Genomic DNA, 21,349 nt, shown 5'->3' with positions numbered 1-21,349 from the left:
TCATCCAGTGTAGCTCTGGGGACAAGACTAGATTTCAACTTTGAAGGAGAGTCAAGGCTATGTTTCAAATTCAGTTGTGCCAAAATCTCATTAATTCTTGGCTTGAGCTTTCCAGCCTTTTGCTTTTTCACTGATCAAGCTTAATCATCTGAACAGTTAATTCAGTCTTTTTATGCCAGGAGGAAGCTTTTTTCCTGGCATTTGAGCCTATTTTAATAGGTAGACTTAACCTATGTTACAGGGCAAGGCAGCCAGCATGCACTAAGAACCTCTCACATTTATTTTTATGAACAGCAATATCACAACTCACTAAGCGCAATCTTGTTAGGCACATCCGTGCACACCACCACTTTGCAGAGTGCCAATTACATGCAGTCTTCCCCAGTATTTGCCTTAATTCAGGAAACTAAATACACAGCATGATTCACGCCAAGAGTCAATGTGTTAAAAAGATGGTCTGAGCTGGCCTTAAATTCTAAACGGAAAAGACCATTTAAGTAGATTCAGCTGTCCAGAGATGTCTGCCAGTCTCTGTCATGTAGAACTTGGTCCAGCAGCTGGTTCATTGGAAACAACTGAACAGAAGGGAATATTATGGAAATTGGCTTTGTTTACCAGTAACTACGAGATATTTTTTTTTTTTTTTTTTACAATTTTCCTCCATTCTTTATTTTCCACTTTCCATCAGTTCTGCAAACTGGAATGATTTCAGAGGGATTTTGTTTATTTGCTTATTCTTTGATTTTTATCAGTGATTTCCAAGGCAGGGGATCATTTGCTATTTGATTTTCATTATTTTTTTACCTCTTTATTTGCAGACGCTTCTTTGAATTAAGCAATTGTTTTGTTAGCAAAGATGTTAAGTTCCCTAATTTATTCAAATAGAAAATTTTATAGAAAAACAAAGAATTTAGCATACTAAAGGATTAATGTTTTTTCTTAATTTTCTTAATTTTTTCTCCTATAGAATAGTGAAATGTTTTCCTCATTAAGTAGTTTTATAGAAAGGCACAGATAAGGAAAATATTTTGCTGTCTTATTCTATAGATTTTAGAGTTATTACTAAAATAAAGCATTGCATATACCCCTTAATTAAGTACCTTTACTTTAAAATCTAAGCATTGGTGCATTAGGGTGCATAGTTGACATTTCTGCCCTTGCCTCTCAGATATAACAATTAATTTTATCTAGATACCTAATACTCCATTTGCCACAGTGATTTGGTCTGAATGTGGACCAGTGCCTCTGTCCTCCTTTTCTGCCTCAAAGAGCTGAGACAAGAAGTGAGGGACTTGTGAGAGGTGTCTCAGGGCCATTGGCCCTGTACTCAGGCCACTTCCTACTCTGCTAGACTGGGAGTGGATGTAAGGCTGGTACTGATGCTTAATGAGAGTCTAAGGAGGACTCAGTCTTTGCAGTGTGTTCCCATTTATACGGCTCTGAAGCCCAGTAATAGTCCTGCTGTGGGAGCAGGGCAGGTACAGGGTAATGTCTACTATAAACAGTATCACGCCCTTTGCCAACCTCAGAGTTACGAGGTATCACTGAGACTTTGCATGCTGTTTATTCTGTTGCATAACCTCATGTTACGCAGTACAGTCCCCTTCTGCAAAGGGCACATTTGACATCCACTGCTAGGCAAAGCTGTATGTGCCAAGTGGCATGAAGTGATTCCCTGTAGATGGCCAAACATCCGGCTATCCAGTCACAGAATTTTTTCCCTGTGTTTTCCCAATGGCCATATTTGTATATGAAAATAGCCATGCATGCATTACAGCAAGACCATTTGATAGCAGTTTCAGAATTGCTATCTGTATCAGCCACATCTCAATATTTTGGGGGAAGGGAAGTCATAACCTTTATGTGCGTGGGTGTGATATCTGGTTCTTAGAATATATTCCATTTGGCCTTGAGGCAGCACCAAGGGATTTCTTCCTGTAGGATTTGCCAATCTGCTGCCTGTTACTAAGTGTTTGCTTGCAGTGCTTCCAATCCCAAATTTATCTTTTTGTAGCAAAAGATCAGCGGCAGCTGGAGTTAAGTGATATTTCAGATGTTCCTTTTTCCCCTCTTTCGAAGTGTGGAAAGTATTGCTGTGTGTATAATGCATGACTTCCAGCAGCCAAGTGTTATTGGTGCTCTCTGTACTGCCTTTCAGAATCTATGCCAAGAACTGGAAGCAAAATTTTATGAAGGGACTTTCAACTGGGAAAATGTAAAGCAGCATGATGCAGCAAGTCTTTTAAAACTCTTCATCCGTGAACTGCCTCAGCCACTCCTCACTGTAGAATATCTCAAAGCTTTCCAAGATGTACAGAGTGAGTAGTGTCCTTTCTGTCTCAGCTGAGAAGAATTGCAGTGCAGTGAATTGCCTCTTTGCCATAGCAGTATTTTTGCTAATAATAAGTGAAACAGAAACAAAAATTGAATAACAACAATATGGCTTCTGAGAAAAAACTGAGCTTATTGTTGCTAATGTACAAATAACATTTTTCATGTAATATCAAGGTTAATATCTTACATATAAAATGAAAGCACGCAGTCACTTTCTGATGTTTCTGACAGTCTTTAGGAGGTACAGATGGATTATAAAGAAATGGTGTATTGTGGCATCAGGTTATAAACAATATTTGCCTCAAAAGCAAACAGCAAAGGTACAGTAGTTCTGTAGAAAATCTAAAAAATGGTAATTTATACTGTTTAGAGTATTTCATCCACTTATACCAGGAGAAGTTAGAGCAGAATAGTCAGAACTGCTGATCATCCCTGGTCCCTTGAGATCAGCAAGTGCCTGTGAAAATGTCCTCCTTGCCAACTTGTCACCAAGGCAGCGAACATATCAGCTGTAACTGAAAGAGGGCAGCTTTGTGATAATGAATCAGGAGTGAGAACCCACAAACATAAACTCCCCAGTCAACACAGGAGCACAAGTTTCAGAAAAATCTGTTCCCCTTGTCTGCAGGCAGAGCAATGGCTCTTTTCTAATGGACACTTTCAGGGTATTCCCATGGGTGGGCAGATAGATGAATATTCTTAAAAACAGGGGGGGGCTGCGTCAGTCTCCGGACTGTGAGCTGCCTTTCAGGCCACTAAGTGTGTGGGAGCTGGTGCTTAAGCCTGCTCCATAGTATTGTTGATTTTGCAGTACTGAACAGGAAGTTAAAGCTAGCCGGAGTGCTTTCAAATGATGCTGGCAGCAAACAACTCCTCAAGGTTGTTCCACTTCCATGATACTGATTGGAGCCAGGAGGGTTTCTTGCCTCTTGAGCTTTCTGAAGGCTTATGTGGTTTTACTTACTCAGAAAATACTCAGGTGCCAGGATCCAAAACACTTTCTACATTGAGCTAAAGGATTTAATGCAAACCAGATACAGCACTTTATAGCCTCCCATTGTATAAAGTGTCTGCCTGTCTTGGTGGTTACATGTAATAAGATCAGGTGGTAGAGAAAAAGGGCCATCTTTCTGACACTAATCAGTGTTTTTCATGATATTCCAATAGTGTGGTTAGAATTTAATACTTAAACAACAAAATTTAAACAATTTTATTTAAGTAATTCAAACAACTAAAATTCAACTGTTATTTAGGTGAACAGACAGAAAACCTTGATTTATGTAACAACTTTTAATTGTTTTGCAATTCCATTTTTGCTTACCTTCCTAGGGAAAGGTTGGCTCTCACTGCTTTTTGAGCATTGTGATCTGGTGTTTTGGAACTAAATTTAAGCCTTATTTTTAATGTATGTCTTTCTAGAGCAGATATAGGCACTCTGTTATCACTACTTGCATGTTTTAAATGGCAATGTAACTTGTTGGTTATTTATTCAGGTCCTTAATTTTTATTATTGTAGAAAGTAATCAGCAAGATGGTTGGTTTGGTGGGGGTTTGTTTTGTTTTTTTTATCGATGAACATTTTTTTTTTTTTGGTGGTATCTCCCAAACTGATTTGGATGAAACACATTTGAAAAAGCAGTTCAGTTAGAATTCCAGCAGGATGCACAGGAACAGCCCTGCTGAATTTTGAGTGTGGTAAAACTATGTCAAGTGCAAGTACTTCTATCTTCACTTGTTTTATGTGTGGCATGATTCATTAGGAATCTGCTTGAGACTTGCCAGAGCGTGTCCTCTAAAGCATGACAGGAGGAAGTTTTCACAAGTGACAAACGTGAGAAAGCTGGGACTTTCTGCTGATCAGCACTGAGAGAATGTAGGAGCTTTTCTAGGAAGTGGAGGAATGTAGCGATGTGCCCATCCTGTATCTTGGGTGAATGGCATACCACTGCGCAACTGGGTAAAAGGCGGAACCAACATCACTTTAATTATAGCTCGCTACATTTGGTACAGCACTCACTGCTCTAGATACGTGTTAAGCTTGTCTGTTCTTGGCTTTATCCCCACTGGTTTGCCACTGCAGCTGCTTGCTGCTTATGTTGCTGGAGACCTGCCTTACTTACCAAGACGTGGTATTCGTTCTGTGTGGGTGACTTGGGAGACCATGCAACTGTTAAGCGGATCAGAGAAACTGTGAAAGCAGTTTTGAATATACTCTTTCATATGTTAGGGCACAGGCTCAAAAAGGGAGGAACTGTTAGCTGACTCTTTCTTCTCATAAGATTGCAAAACAAAGAATCACAAGGCATCTAGAAAATATTGCCAGAAGTCTGCTGAGTCATACAGCAACTGAATCCTTAAAGAACATTTGGAAATGAGTATCAGAAAACAAGGATCTGCCAGTCTGTTGTCACACTGTGACAATTAGCCGTTTGTATGCATTCAGCATTTTGCAAGAGGTTCCCCTTAGAAATCATGCTTCTTGAAGAGGACAGCTGACACTTTAAAATAGTGAGGTTCATGTGCTTCACTTGCAGAACTTCCAACGAAGAAACAGCAACTGCAAGCTCTGAATCTTTTGGTTCTCCTTCTACCTGAAGCAAACAGAGACACTCTGAAGGTTAGATTTGCTAATACTATTTTCCTGCACAAATATTTTGTCTGTTTCTGTGAATCCACTGAGTGCTGTTGTCTCTTCACATTCTTTTTTTCCAGTTTTCCAGTTCAAAGTCAATGCTGAAACTAGTGACCCCCTCAGGACCCTAATTCCTCCCTAATGACTTTTCAGAATGTGGCTTGAAATTCTTCCAGGAGATTGCAATAATAATCTCCCTAATCTCCCAATGAGCAACCTTTTTCTCTTACAAGTTCTGTTCCTTTTTTTTTTTTCAGCAGCAGTCATTATTTCCACTGCAAAAATAAAAACAATGTTAGAATACTGTGGATGAGAGTTTGCTGTTATGAAATGGGTTTAGCTCTTAATTCTTATTCCCTGCTTTTCTGTGTTGGTTGTTTCTCTTCTTAATAAGCTAGAAATTTACACCTCCTGTTGGTATTTGCAGCACATTACATGGAGTCTTCCAATTTGGGCTTGTCCTTTTGCAGCAAAGCTATTCATCTTTTTTAGAACATGCTTACTACTGAAATCGCTACAATCAAAAATGAATTTGCAGAATTTGTGTAGGATGCAGAACAACATCTATTACAAGCAAAAAATCCTATTAAGACTTATTTTTCAAACACAACTTTGATTTATTTACTGTGTGGAAGCAGTCAGGACAGCTCCTAAATTGAGTTACAAATATCAGGAGCTGAATTAATTGAAGACTGTCAGTTTCTAACTGGCTACCTGTCATTCACAATGCAGTGGTTTATTCATGAATTGCCTACCTTACAGAACTAGCTACTCCATGCTTCCATAATCATGACAACTGGCAGTACTGTGTTCACTTTCAACTGAAGAAAAGCCAACAGTAATGTTTTCATAAGCATCTGTGGGATGCTACTTATGCACCTGCATAACAGAGATATTGAAAAAAAATCTTACTGTGCAGGGCTTTGAAGTCATTTGTGTGTTTCTGAAAATGTTATCCTCAAAAATAACAAGAATGATGTACTTTGTTACTTAAAGGAAACAAAACTTGCATTACAGTCCCCTGAACAAACATATCCGCACTTCCTATTATTGACTGCTTCTAATGTGTTTTTACAAGGAATGAAGAGCTTTTTCCAAAAGTATGTAACATCATGTTTCACTTGTAACTTTTTCATGTGCAGAGTTGAGCTGTAAGTTCTGTTGTTCTTTCAGGTACTGCTTGAATTCCTCCAAAGGGTAATTGATCATCGAGAGAAAAATAAAATGACGTTAAAGAATGTTGCGATGGTGATGGCCCCAAACCTTTTCACGTTTCATGGGTTTAGCTCAAAGACTATTGAACAAAGCGAGTTTGTTATGGCAGCTGGAACAGCAAATGTCATGCGCTTTATGATTCAATACCAAAACCTTCTCTGGACAGTAAGTTTATTAGTAATGGGTGGGGGTCAGGGAAATAATACATTTTACAAACAAAGCATCTGAACAAAGAAGTAATGTGAGCTTATTTCCATGATTTAGAGACATATCAGTCCCATCCAGCTGAGTTCTTGCTTATAGGTAGCTTTTACGGAGTGGAACAGAATCATTACATCTTATGGTCGAGTTAAGCTCTGATGTTCTGAGTTTTAATATTGTATGTACCGTATGTGAACTCAAAAATAAGTCCTTGGGGGATCTTTGTATTTGGCCTATCAGTATACATTGTTATGAGGAATTTATTCTTTTCTGCTTAGAGTTATTAACAGGAAACAGTGTTTAGTCCATTTCCCTTTTGGGCCAAACTTCGTATTACATAAAACATGTTTTGATAAATCATGAAGTTGTGTCATGGTCTCAAACAAAGCTCTAGCTTAGATAGATTGGAGAAGTTCAGGCTTTGTTGCCCATCAACAACGTTAAACAATTTTGACCTTTGCTGCATGTGAGGAAAAATTATTATCACCATTGTATGGACAAAGTGTTTAGGGAATTTCTTTGTCTGAGGAAAGTAAAAACAATGCATGATTCCACCTCTCTTCCCCTGATAGCGTACTGCATGGAATATAGCATCACAAATAGAGTGGGATTTAAATTGTTTCACAGCTTTATATTACCTGAATCTTTAATTATGACTGGAAAGAAATACTATTTTTTTTCAAGTTCTACCTGACTATCTGTCAGTTTACAAAATTTGGATACATTAGTTACTTAAGGCACTTACATAGATATTCATACTTAACTATCCATATACATCTAGATACCTAAGTTTATTGTTAACCAAGTGAGAAAACAAAACACTGAAAGCCAGAAGAAGGAGAAAAAGGACAAAGCTATGAAGAAGCTTCTGAAAAAGATGGCATATGACCGGGAAAAGCATGAGAAACAGGAAAAGACCCCTAATGATGTAAGGAAACATACATTTCAAATACTTTATTAGTAAGACTATAATTTCTAGTGAAAAAGTGAACATAGCAGAGGGGATATCTACATTTATTTAACTGAAAATTTCAATAGATGGCAAGTTAATATGGGTTTCATAGCTTATTGGTTACCAGTGTGACACATTCAGAGGGTTGGGCTGTTTGTTTGATTTCCCAGATTTTTCAAAATATTTCTAATCTGAAAAATGATATCCCACAGGTTGTGTATTGATTTGGGCGTTTGAAACTAAAGTACATTAGGTCTGTATGTGTAGAGGGAGGAAGTGCTGTGACAACACTCAGTATTACTGTACCCACGTTTAGATGCATTTCAGCCCAGTGAAAGTCACAGCAGACCATGTGCTTACTTAAAAATAAATATCTAGATTTCATTATTTGATATTTAATAGTGTTTGGAAACAAAGCTAGCATTTAATCCTTTGTCTTCCTACAGGAGTTCCAAAATCACTGAACCTTCCGCCTCACTGAATCTTTCAACTATTCTTTGTAAAGTGGAGCATGCTAGAACATGCAAACCTACCCACCCAAGAAACCACAGAAAAATTAAAAAATATAAAAAACTTGATAAACTGTTTCTTTTGCAACTATTGTCCAAGTGTCAACTCCCAGCTTACCCCTGAGTATATACGCTACAGTTCAGTATAGTATATACTCAGGTATATATGCCCCACTAGGTAACTGACCCACTGATGGGTTCTGCCAGACCCATCAGTGATGTCAAGGCATGCCTTTCAGCATAACACTCTCATGCATTTTTTTACGATGAAAAACCCCATAAATCCTGTGGCATGAGTGTTAATTTTTCCCATACTTTAGAAATATTTTAATGGAACTGTTCCTACTGACATAAAACGTTTCAAAAATATATCTTGTGTACATTCAAATTGTTTATTATTTATGATTTCGATGAACTTAGTATTTACAATTTTTTTTGGCTCTCATTACCCTATTCAGTATGGAATCTTAATTATAATGCATTTGAAATACATGATTCCAAAGTTATTTTAATACATGAACAGGTAACACCAAACGTGTGCGTCCTAGTAACCTAATGAATGCTTATCAGATTTAGCTGGTATTGAAAATACCTTGTGGGCTTGAAGTCAAGAGTGAATATTCTGATGAATTAGAGACATCTTGTGGTAGCTTGTAAAAATGCGTTGATCTGTATGGTCTGCGTTTTTCTTACCAAGTATGTGTATGGCAAACTGTTACAAAAAAGGATTCTTATATTCTAATAAAGACCTTTTTAGAGCTGTTAAGTGAAAAATAGAATATGGCAAATGAATAGGCTGTAATGTCCCTCAATCTTTCTGGTTTGATCTTGCAAGTATGCCTTTTTTATTTTTTGAATGTGCAGATAGCTGAATCCTTTGGATAGCTGCATGCAGTATCTGTTGGAGACTTGTATTTCAGTGTTCCTACCTCATTTTGTATGCAATATTTGACACATCTCTTAATGTCCAAAATTAATTAATTTCTCAGGCATCACTTTGCCTTAGTTTCATACCTATTTATATGAAGGAGTCTGTACACAGAATGAGGACTTACAATTTAAAAATAAAGCTAATTAAACACTGACATTTGTTTTACACTAATAAGAATTATTTGAATATAATTCAGCTGAGTTACGATGAGATGAGGCTTAATGCTGCCATCCGCTGTTCGACATAGAAATAACAGGAAATAAGCTGAAATGGGCAACTGATGTTGAATATCCGGTTTTTGGATTTATTTTTTATAGTTCAGTTCCTTTGGTCTTTTAGAGTAAAATATGCCTGTTTGATCCACTAGGGAGCTAGGGCTGAAGTCTCATGTAATACATTCTTACTCAAATATAAATGTAAAGTTACTATTCAGTGATTTTCTTTAATCTGTGGGGGTTTTCTTCAAAATTAAATGCTACAATTTTTATTTGAAGCATTCAGTAATTTGGGTGCCAGAGAATATATTACTCTTAAAATCATATTCAGAAATGGCTTCATTGTGAATGACAACTTTGTAAATTTTTCCAAGTCAAAAATTGTTTCATTCTTTAAGGAATTTTTTATTTTTTTTTTTTTCAAAATTTTCAATTTATATTTTCTTAATTTGAAATTGAGATTGTTTCCCGTGGAGTTTCTGCATTTCACTATTAGACGGCAAGTGAGGTACCCAAACTTATGAGGAATCCCCACTCCAATGAAAACTGTTTGAAACTTCTGAGAACTAATTATCATGTGTGCAACTGAATAAAAAAAAAATGAGTGAAAGTTGCTGTTTTCTACCACATGCTGTGGCATTCCATGAGTTTAAACATAGGTGGACAGAGCTTGAGTCACTTCCATGCTCTCTAGAAATACCCCAGTATCTGTATTGTTAATGCAGTCAGCTCGTGAGGATAAAATTTCATTTTATCTCTGATGAGGCCTCTCTATCAATCACATTTCCCCGTTTAAGATAGAAGTTAAATAGCATTTACAGCAAGCTTTGGGCAAGATCTCTGAACAAGAGAGTGCTTAATGTTAGAGGGCTTATGAGGGTTAATTGTTTTTCAGGATACCTATGTGTACCTATGGCCTCAAGACAGTGTCAGGGATTAAGTCATTATGTTGCTTTGGGGGTGCATAATGCTCTAGCCAGGCAAAAAAAGGTGCCCTTAGGACTGGAAATTTAACTACTAGCATTCAGCAGATATATACCATCTGTCATTGTATTCCTCTGTATATTGCTAGTGTTCCAATACAAGGAGCAGTCATGTTAGCAGCACAACACAATGCTACTGGGCTTATCTAACACAGGTTAGAATAACCGTTGTATCCTGTAGTCATTCTGTTTGCATAACCTGTTTGAATTTTCACAGTATAATGTTACTGACTCTTGCTGAATTTGTTATGTACTGCAGTGCCAGATTATTTACTAAAAAAATTGCTGTATGCTAAGTAATTTCTCCTTATATAGGTCTTTGTCCCAGACTCAGTGCAATACTTTGTAGTTCAAAGTGAACAGCTGTATCGCATTTCTTTCAGACTTTGTCTCCCATGTAGCAAGATCCTTTTGAATCCCTGTTTTTTTTTCCATACTGCTTGTGCCCCACTCCTGCTTGGTAGTGTTCTACATTTAATAAGTATATATTATATTCTGTCCTCTGAGCTGTTAGTGAAAATACTGCATAGTCACTTCATTCCTCTTTTAATCTAGCCAGATGAATATTTGTGTCATGCAAAATGAAACAGGAGAATCTGGAAGAAACCCACCCCAGATTCTATAGCCAAGCAGCTGCACTGGGGTTTTTTGTGCTTAATTTAGATTCAAGTCGCTTTGAAAGAAGATGACTGCCCCACAGGCGATGCTGTGACTGCTACAGACTAAATGCTGTAGACCAGTGTATTTTCTGTGAAGTAAGGATGTATCTCTCTTCAGGTTTTTAAAGTGTGCAAGTACTAAGTCAGCCAGAGGTTTTGGTGTTGTAAACCTGAGACAGCCTGTGACGCAGGAGAGGGGACTCACAGATTAAATAGTATAGGTGACCCGTCCTTCAGCATGTTGTCAGTTACCTTATAGGTACTTGGCTTATATGTTGTGATGTGGAGCCCTAACTTGGGTATTTTGAATTGTGCTGTGGAGAGAACAGGTCCTTCTGGACTCTGCCCTTAGATGTTTTATAGCCATGTTTTCTTTCCTACCAACTTGCATAGTGAATGGGCTAGGTGATGCTCAGTATCTGTTCTGTCTATAGTTCAGCACTGTGAACATATAGAGTTCTTCTGAGCATGAGTTCTTCTGTAAATGCAGGTGGTGAAAGTGGCAAAATGCATTCATTAGCTGAGCTAATAATGATACTGTCTGAATATACAAAGTAATTATTCTTTTTTGTCTGTGACCATAATGTTACAGTTCTGTGGACATTTCTTGTTTTTTCTCTCATCTACTCAAAGCAGGCAGGTTTTTACATCATTTATCACATGCATGTGTATAAGAAAAAAAGAAACTCAACAAGCCTGTTACCCAGCTGAAGGCTGGAAAAACTCTGTTAAAATATTTGAGACAAAGTGGTACAGAATTGTATACAAAAATGAAAACCAGTTTAAATTTACCATGCTGAATTTGATGAGAGACCAGTTAGGAATATTTGTAAATAACCATTTCATCCTTAAAAGTTCCCTTTCCTTTTGCAGGATCCCTGCAGCTTGGAAAGAGGTAGAAGATTTTTAAGCAGGAGTTAGCTTCCTAGCAGACAGCTACAGCCACTGTTTCCATAGCTGGAGGTCTTAAAGAACAGGTTTGAGAAAAGTAGGGAAAAACGTAGGAAGTTGCTTTTTGAGCTTGCTCCATTGCAGTCTTACAAATTTTGATTCCTTAATTACTACAAAGAACATTCTCAGTTTGATGAAGGGGGGCTATAGGGATGCTGGGGAGGGACTCTTCATTAGGGACTGTAGTGACAGGACAAGGGGTAATGGGTTCAAACTTAAACAGGGGAAGTTTAGATTGGATATAAGGAAGAAAGTCTTTACTGTTGGGGTGGTGAGGCACTGGAATGGGTTGCCCAAGGAAGTTGTGAATGCTTCATCCCTGGGGGTGTTCAAGGCCAGGTTGGGCGAAGCCTTGGTTAGCATGGTTTAGTGTGTGGTGTTCCCTGCCCATGGCAGGGGGGGTGGAACTTGATGATCTTAAGGTCCTTTCCAACCCTAACTATTCTATGATTCTTAATGCTTTAGACATAAATAGTTATAATATGTAGTATTTTTAAATCAATTTATAGTAAGACTGGATATAGAAGAATTGTTTAGTTAAAATTACTTACCACAGCTCATCACTTGTATAGTAATGAGCCTTTAGCCTTTTCAGGAAGCTGTGTTTCTGATTCTGCTCACGTTTATACTTGTTCTATATTCGTTTAACTGATGGTTTCAGAGAAGCTATTCTAGATTCACAGGTGCCCACATTTGTTCATTGATTATGGAAGAAGAAATGTTCAGCCTTACAATTGCAGTAAATAGGCCGAGGAGGGGCAGGGGGGAGAAGAAAATGAACTGTTATAATCAACCTTGACTACTGAGACTCTCATATTTCTTTTCCTATCAGAATGAGTACATTTGGATAAATGGTAGGGTAATATGAACAGAAAAATTACCTCAGAATTTCCAGGAACAGAAATTAGGATCTTATTCACAAATAAATTATGCCTTTTGTAACTTTTAATGTCACGTACTGCAAGTTGAACAGGAAAACTATCCTTTGGAACCCTCCTTCTCTGTGACTAATATGATTGATATTCATCATCAAGGACTTTCAGGTTGAAATAAAATATGAATCCATTATGTAGTCAGGCCTGCAGGTTGACTAGATAAATATATTCTGGAGAGTAAAAAATAGAGAGAGAAAGTTGCAGTAGTATCTGTTTTAAAAAGACATGATATTTGAAAAGAGGTATCACTCAAAGTAGACTGACCTGTGAATACTTTGTGATTTCTTTTTTTTTTTTTTTTTTTTTGGCATGATATTCAGACTAAATGAAACCGGAAGAGTTTCTTCTGGAAGTTTTAGTGGGGCAGGGGGAGTTGGGGCAAAGGGGGGTTGCCTGGCTTTCATGCCTGCCGCAAGTCTTTTCATATCAATCTCATATGCTTCTTATCATACCAAAGTGTGTTCTTAATACAGCAGTAATTGTTATTGTTATTCTTAACATCTTTGAAAAAGAATTAAAACACTACCGTTCTTTTATTCTAAAGTTCTCCCTGTAGTTTAAAAAAAGATTTGAAGGCCTGATGTAATCTACTGAATTACTGTGTAGTTATTCTTTCTGCAGTGCAGTGAAGTGTAGTAGATAATAAAGTACAGAAAAGCGTGCTAAGTTACTTATCATACTGTATTTTGAGATGCTCATCAAAGCCAGCTTCTAGCAGCTTTGTTCCAACACTGTTACTGCTTTGCAGGCTGATGTTCCTCAGGGAGTGATACGGGTGCAAGCACCTCATCTTTCGAAAGTTTCCATGGCAATACAGCTGACAGAAGAACTGAAAGCTGGTGATATAGTAGCCAGGTTTCTCAGCCAGAAAAGGTACAAACACATTTTTGCTTTGTTACCATTTCAGGAGAAGTGTCTTTTCATACATTGCATCAAGAGAAAAGTTTTAAAATAGCTTAAATCCAGGTAAGTTCATGAACATTTCGTCCGAATTAGCTATTAAAATACATGCTTGAGGAATTGACTTAATGCTCCTTATGTCATTAAAGCTCACAAAGCCTTCACAAATACACAAATGCCCTTAGTAAAACTTAACTGCTGTTTAATCTGATGGGTCATGAATAGTTTTGTAATTTTCTGGGGACAAGGCAGCAGGAAAGCTACACATAAGTCATACAAATCGATTTAGAAAGGGGGAAGTTTTAATCAAGTATTTACGTCTATTTTTTGTGTATATGACCAAAGTAAGAAATCAGATTAGACAAGAAAAAGAAGGTAACATTTGTGCATCATAGATAATTATTCATGCTAAAACAATAATATCATACACTAGTTGACATTAAGAAGCTGCTTTTTCCTAAATCCTGGTTTTAGGGGTTTATACTTTTGACAGAAAGTTATTTACAGGCTATGCCTTAACATATATTATTACAGTTAAGCAGTGACAATAATAGAACCCCTTTGTAATACGGGGAATTTATTATTTCACTGTCTGCGTTTTACTTCTTCTAGTTGCGAGAAAACTGAAACCAGCAAGAATGTCATTTCTCCAACCCAACCATAAGGCTTTTTCAGAAATACGAAGTGTTTGAGAATACTTACTTTTGCAACAGCAGTGAAGAAAAATCAGAGGATAAATCATACAATCACAGAACAGTTAGGGTTGGAAAGGATCTTAAGATCATCCAGTTCCAACACCCCTGCCATGGGCAGGCATACCTCACACTAAACCATCTCACCCAAGGCTCTGTCCAACCTGGCCTTGAACACTGCCAGGGATGGAGCATTCACAGCTTCCTTGGGCAACCCATTCCAGTGCCTCACCACCCTAACATTAAAGAAATTCCTCCTCATATCTAATCTGAATTTCCCCTGTTTAAGTTTTAACCTGTTACCCCTTGTACTATCATGACAATCCCTAGTGAAAAGTCTTCAGCATCCCTATAGGCCCCCTTCAGATACTGGAAGGCTGCTATGAGGTCTCCACGCAGCCTTCTCTTTTCCAGGCTGAACAGCCCCAACTTCCTCAGCCTGTCTTCATACGGGAGGTGCTCCAGTCCCCTGATCATCCTCGTGGCCCTTCTCTGGACTTGTTCCAACAGTTCCATGTCCTTTTTATGTTGGGGACACCAGAACTGCACACAATACTCCAGGTGGGGTCTCACAAGAGAAGAGTAAAGGGTCAGGATCACCTCCTTTGACCTGCTGGTCACACTCTTGATGCAGCCCAGGATACGGTTGGCTTTCTGGGCTGTGTGCGCACACTGCCGGCTAATGTTCAGTTTCTTGTCAACCAAAATACCAGTCTACTTGCTAATAACAATAGAATTATTAATAGAGAGGGCTGCGTGGTGTTCAAGGCCAGGTTGGACAGAGCCTTGGGTGACACGGTTTAGTGTGAGGTGTCCCTGCCCATGGCAGGGGAGTTGGAACTAGATGGTCTTAAGGTCCTTTCCAACCCAAACTATTCTATGATTCTATGATTCTATAATTCTTTTCTAAACCTCACAGCTTCTTCATATCTCTTACTTTACCTTTTCAGTAGTGTATTGCTCACTTGCAGGAGTACTTATTTCCATTAGCAAGCAAGGATATTCTTTTTCACTTGCTGTATCAGTAAATGAGTATAAACACAAAAGGTTTATGACAGGTACTACACTTTTGATCTTAATTAGCAGAATTTCTCCTAGACATGTCTAAGTAGCTGATGTATGAGCTCTTTCAAAATATAGTAATTCATTGTGGTTTGTTCCCAACAGTGGAAATGTCCAAACACTCAAGAAAGAAGAGGTCTTTCTTTATGAAATAGGAGGAAATATTGGTAAGAACGACTTCTGTACAACTTCTTTTGCTAGAATAGGATCCCTTGACACATGGTCTATGGGCTTCACTGTGGTTGCATTTTTATTCATGTTCCTAGTTCTCCCTGACAGTAAGTCAGACAGTTAACCTTGGAAAGAAGGAAGCAGAAATGTTGGTGTGATCATCATATTTAGTAGTCTCTTACTATTTCTCCCAGAGGAAGACAGCAACTCTAACAGATGTTCCTGATATGTATGTACAGTAAAGAAGCACAGAAAGGTTGGATAGGAAGGTGCTTGAAGTTCATCTTATTCATCAGTTTGTACTGAGCCATAATAAGAGTGCTTACAGTCCTTCATGCTCTGCAGTTTGAGCGTTGCTTGCAGGTTCCTTTGGGATGAAAAACGCTCAACCAGAAACATGACCTAGTGATAAAATTTTCCAACAGTTAGTCTGTCCTGCTCTGTGTCTTTCAGACCCTCTTGATTAAGGCAAATAGCAGATCAGCAAGGTTAATGCCAAAGGATAATTTTGTACACAGTTCTGAAATTTTCTTAAATAAATGCAAAAGTATTTTTGCATTGGGAATCAGTTTCTAATCACAGTATTTTTCATATGCTTGGAAAAAAAAACTAACTAGAAAATACTGTTGGACTGGGCTTACATTTACTTTTTTTATTAACCGTGACCTATAAAACTTTATTTGAAGTCATAAAATTCTGTGAATACCCAATACTTCTAAATCTTCTTCTTTGTGTGTGTGTGTCTAAGCCAAAAAACTTGAAGTAAATAAAAATAAAACTTTCCTATATTCCCAACAAAAGATATGTTTTAGGAGTTTTACCAGGTTCGATGGCAAAAAAAAAAAAGTTACTAAACTGAATGCCACATTAATGTATTCCATGTTCTCATATCCAGTATGTATCTGTGTTTACTGTACAGTAGTTGTGATCCCAGGTTGTGATCCCAGATGTAAAACTTCTTTGCAGGAGGGGTATATCTTTTTTATTGTACAGACATGTAATCATTGCATAAAAGTAAGGTTTTTGTAACAGAATTCCAGTGAAAATGGAAGAACCTACTGTCACTTTAAACATGTGACAGAAATTGTGTCTTTTAGAGAAAATACCTGGCTAGTTGCATGTTGCTAGTTTGTTTTGTTATGAAATTATATGGGACAGAAAGCTTAGACGTTTCCTCTGAATAGTTTACTTCCAGACAATTTCAACTTTAATCAGCCCTTACAAATGGTCTCAGTTGAGATAGGAGAAACTTCCTGACTTTAACCTGCTCGTCAGGTTTAAGTAAACCAGCTTTCCTGATCTTTGCCCTTTCTCTCTGCCCAATGCAACCAACTAAATACGGAGGTAGCCCAAAAGTGAGAAGACCTGACAGTCTCATGATACACTCATATGCTTATACTTAAGTTCATAATTGTAATATGTGCAATGCTGCAATCCTGTCCCCTAGCAGATGGAGCTGCTGAAGTCTCTAGACATTTTTTGAGTACTCAGTATAGAGCTTCAGGGCACTGAATGGGACTTCTGTCATTGCTTCATGTCTGGGACGGGACAGGGACATGGCAAACCACTGTCCCTGTGCTCTCACTGCCCGAACATGCAGTTCAGGCATGTGAGGAGGAGAGGGCCTGATTCAGCAGTGTGGGTACAGGTCATGTAGGTTGGGGCAAAATTCCTGGAAGTAATACAGCCTGCCATCTGGCAAGGAGAGCAGATGAGAGGGAGAAGATGGAGACTGAGCCTGGTTGAGCATAGAGTCTTGCCTTCTTTCCTGCTCTGTGTAAGGAATCCAAAGAGCTGTCAGACAAACTCAGCTGCAGCATCACACCTCTGCTTGTCTCCTGCTTCAGGAGCACATGCGCTGGAAACATCTGTCTAGCATGCAAACCATCTACCTCAACTATTTGCATGGTGGAGTTGGAGAAGAGCTGTGATGTACAGCTGCAAATGCATGAGGTAATGCTTTGCCTGGAGGAGAATCGGAGGAGTACACAGATCTTGATGCATCAGTGTATGCTATTTTTATCATAGCTACCAGAAATAAATTAATTGCTTGTAATGTGCCAAGAACACTAAACTACTTTTCTCTCTTAAAACAGTAGCCATTACAAGTGCTATGCAGAACTGCTGACTAAGAGGGGCCAGATAGGGAGTAATACCTTCTTAGCAGGAGGACAAACCTTGCTCAAACTTTCTATTTATGAAGAGGAAAATAACCTGAAATTTTAATTGACTTCTATGCAACCGTGCAACTAGTGTCTGGATTTAACCACAAAATGGCCAGAGCATTGTTCCTTTTTTCCTAAACCTTTGCAGAGGGGAGCTCCCATGTGCACGGTCTGTGTGAAGAGTCTGACCTAAAACGTGCCACAGAGGTGGCAGAGCCCCTTCCTTCCTCCTCTGTCCCCCTTTCCTCTCCAAGTCAGATAAGGAAGAGTAAGAGCATTTCTGGGTTTTAGCTGCATTGACGTTTGTTTGATACCATATGGAGGGCTTGGAAACCTAAGTGGAATAGAACAGTGACAGGAAGTTTGAAAGTTTTTTCCTTTCTTTTTCATTACTGTTGTAACCACATGACTCTTCTGTTTCTAGGAGAACGCTGCCTTGATGATGATACCTACATGAAGGACCTATACCAGCTCAATCCAAATGCTGAGTGGGTTATAAAACCTAAGCAGAGCTAAGCTGGCAATTAATGGTAAAAGAACAACCTGTGGACTTACTTTGTAAGGCTGAATGTTTCAAAGGGATAGTGTGTCCTTTCAGCATTCAACTATCCTGTGGAAAAGAAAAAAGCGACAGAAACCCAACAGTGATTACCAATAAATTTTCAGTTTTACTTGCAGAAAAAATTTTGGAGATAGCAGTTTCCCCACTCATGTTTGAAATTAGAGTAAGTACCTTAAATATTTTAATGGCACTCATCTACCTCCCATCTGGTAGGTCTTGTATCAGAAGAATTAATTTTTCAAACAGATGTTTAACCTCTTTATATTAGAGATCTACAATCTTTTTGTGTAGAATTGTGTGTTCATATAGGTTTTTACAGTGCTAATGCACTAGAGAACCAAATCCTACTCAGCACTTCTGAATGGTACAGTATTAAAAATACCTAAACTCAGTCATATGAATTTCCCAAGTAAGTGTGAAATTCACAGGAAAAAACTGCAATGCATTATATTTTGTCTTTGGAAGTCCTAATTTTGTTCATTCTCTATGTAAAGTTTGATGAAAACTGTTTCAAAACAACTGTGAAAATGCTTTCTATGCAACTTTTTTGCTAGATCTTTTGAATTATTTTTTTTTTAATTCTTATTCCAGTTGATTGTATTCTTGAAGTTTTTTTTTAAAGGACCATGTGACAAGGTGAGTCATTTTTAAAGCTCACCACTCTTGGCAGTGTCTTTTCTGGAATATTGTCATGTGTTAGAAAGATGTTGAGGTTTTCCAGCAATGATATGCAGCTATGCTGTATACACTGGTTTCAGGTTTTTTGGACATCTGATTGATTGGATTTTGTGACCTGCCAAAACCTGCCAATTACTAGCACAACAGAAACTTTCAGGAAGAATAAAATAACTGTGGAGGGAAACTGTAGTCTGAATTTCATAGGTAGCAAACCACCAAACCTTTCACTCAAAATCTAGTAAAGGTCTACTGTGTAATCATGTAAAGGTCTACTATGGAGTTCACATAAGGCTTTTTGGATGTTATCTACCATCAGCTTTATGTCTCATCTATCCTGGATGCGGCTAGAAATCAAGTTCTGATTTGTCTGATGCTGATAGATGCTCTCTAAACCACTTAAAAAGTGAGTAATCCAACGGCAAACTATTGCAAATCCTTCTCTTTGCAGAGGAGGGCTGAAAGCTCCCCATGGAATTCACTGATAATGAATTTGTAGGCTGATGTGGCTTGTTGCAGCACAAAGACCTGTTGACTGTAGCTCCAGAGCCCCAGTCCCACAGCAACCCTGGGTTCAGTAACTTGTGCACTGCTTTACAACTTATTTGTAAACTAACTCAGCTGTGCTTAACTGCTCACAGCTGTGTGCAGACTACCTGAAATAACTACTGTGAAATTGTATCCTTGGAATGAAATATTTTCTTTTAGTGCGCACACAGAATTATATTGACCTCATAGGGAATATTCTACATATAATCAAGGACTGAATTGCTTTTTCTGTTTGTTTGTTTTTAATGTGATCAAAGCTGATTAAAGGAATAAAGGGCCTTTCTGCTGAGCTTTGGACACAGGCCCTGACTCTGTTGTTCCCAAAGTAACCACTGGAACTCTCCCTTTTATATATAAGCAGTAAAACAGAACTCTGAAAGGTCATAGAAAAATTAAGCATCTACTATTAGTTATCCACAGCGTACGAACAATTTGGGGGGCATAGGTATTTATTGTTTTTTTTTAAAGTCAGAGGCTGTCTTCATACGGAAAAGAAGTGTGTGGTAGGATACTCAAAAGCAGGATGAGTAAAATAGGAAGTTGGTCTAATGGAACTGTATTGCCATCAATGCTCCATCTAGTTGAGTACCCCAATGTGGTGTTAGCACAATATGTCCCACTGTGGGTGAATCCTGTAGTACAAATCACTTTTGTCAGTAGAACAAACCACACTTCCTGTTCTTTACATGTAAGGAGTAGAAAACCAGTACAATATTTAGGAAGATATTTATGAATCTAATGTAATCTAAGTTTTTTTTGTCATGTAATACAAAAATTATGTGTGTTTTCATAATACATTACAGTTCTGTAAAAGATTACTTGTTACTGGAACTCTAGATGTTATTTTAATCAGGAACAAAGTGCAGATGATAGGAAGAGCTGTACAGTTTCAGTATGAAATTACAACCACCCTGTGGCTATGATCTCTTAAATAACTTTGTTTCTGGTTTAGTGCCATTATCTTTTTTAATTTAAAAAGATCTTTTGTAATTAAAAATTAAATGTTGTTTTTTCTGACTTTTCTCATTTGAATTCTTATATTTGTAAGTAAAGCGTGCACAGTTGACACTAAGCGGTGATTATTTTTTAATTTCTCACTTTATGTCTTTGTAGGCATTTTGTAGTTTTGTGTGTGAAAAAGACATTGGTAAGTTAGAGTCTTGCAGTATGAATGCCTATTGGAAGTACGGGCTGAAAGTTCAAAACTTTGCTGCAATCACAGCACACCTTAGCTAAATCCATAATATAACACTGGATATATATGAGGGAACAGCAAAGCCTCTCAGCATTTATTGAAAATACTGGCTCTTAATTCCTCATAATTAAAAACTTAAATTAGGGCACAAGGAGGAAGTCCAAATCACATTCAGGTAAGCTGATAAGGATCTTTTATAATTAAGGAGACATTGCTGTTTGGGTTCCTTATTTGGGCAATTTGGCAGCAGACCATTTACTGATGACTCAGGAGATACATCCACAGGGTTTTTTTTCCAACCAGCTGAGAGATTAATTGATTTAACTCTTAGTGTGCAATCCCATGCTCCTTTGGCTGCACCAGACGTATCCTTGCTACTCTGCACTGCAGGACTGGATGGGAGGAAGGAAGGTGCAGGCAGTGGCCCCTTATACCACTACCTGAATGTTGTGGAGCATGTAGGGATGGTTTTGTGCTCAAAAATCATTCTCCAGTGTATATCTGGGAGATGGTGAGAGGGTTCACAATGCTTGAGTGGGGTGTAGACACTTTTCTCACATTGCCTGTCTTCTTCAAAGACCAAAGAGTTTGCACTCATTTTCCATAGCCTCCTGTACTTCCCAACCTTGCGTAAAGTGGATGTCCATGGGTGCTAAGAAGAAACTTATCATAGAATCATAGAATAGTTAGGATTGGAAAGGACCTTAAGATCATCAAGTTCCAACCCCCTGACATGGGCAGGGACACCTCACACTAAACCATCTCACCCAAGGCTCTGTCCAGCCTGACCTTGAACACTGCCAGGGATGAAGCATTCACAGCTTCCTTGGGCAACCCATTCCAGTGCCTCACCACCCTTAC

The 21,349-nt window shown here is 38.2% G+C and overlaps 1 protein-coding gene across 7 annotated transcripts in view; it reads left to right on the top strand.

Annotated features, from left to right (window-relative positions):
* ARHGAP18 (Rho GTPase activating protein 18) overlaps window positions 1–20,315 on the top strand; it is a 93,292-nt gene extending 72,977 nt beyond the window's left edge. For 4 of the 7 annotated variants that reach the window (XM_062639681.1, XM_062639679.1, XM_062639683.1 and 1 more), the window contains exons 9-15: window positions 2,159–2,318; window positions 4,869–4,951; window positions 6,140–6,346; window positions 7,164–7,310; window positions 13,266–13,390; window positions 15,277–15,338; window positions 17,932–20,315. In XM_062639681.1, the coding sequence (XP_062495665.1) occupies window positions 2,159–2,318; window positions 4,869–4,951; window positions 6,140–6,346; window positions 7,164–7,310; window positions 13,266–13,390; window positions 15,277–15,338; window positions 17,932–18,023 (876 nt within the window). In that variant the 3' untranslated portion in view covers window positions 18,024–20,315. Of the gene's footprint in view, window positions 1–2,158; window positions 2,319–4,868; window positions 4,952–6,139; window positions 6,347–7,163; window positions 7,311–13,265; window positions 13,391–15,276; window positions 15,339–15,536; window positions 16,042–17,931 lie in introns of those variants that run through there. The other 3 variants (XM_062639680.1, XM_062639682.1, XM_062639684.1) reach the window with 3 other exon arrangements.
* Window positions 20,316–21,349: the final 1,034 nt, after the last annotated feature.

This window comes from Pezoporus occidentalis, unplaced genomic scaffold (genome assembly GCF_034315485.1).
Source record: "Pezoporus occidentalis ecotype Australia unplaced genomic scaffold, CSIRO_AGI_Poc_V1 ctg61, whole genome shotgun sequence".
Classification (NCBI taxonomy): domain Eukaryota; kingdom Metazoa; phylum Chordata; class Aves; order Psittaciformes; family Psittacidae; genus Pezoporus; species Pezoporus occidentalis.
The sequence above is the reverse complement of the archived record's forward strand: the minus strand, read 5'-3'. Positions and strand labels throughout refer to the sequence as shown.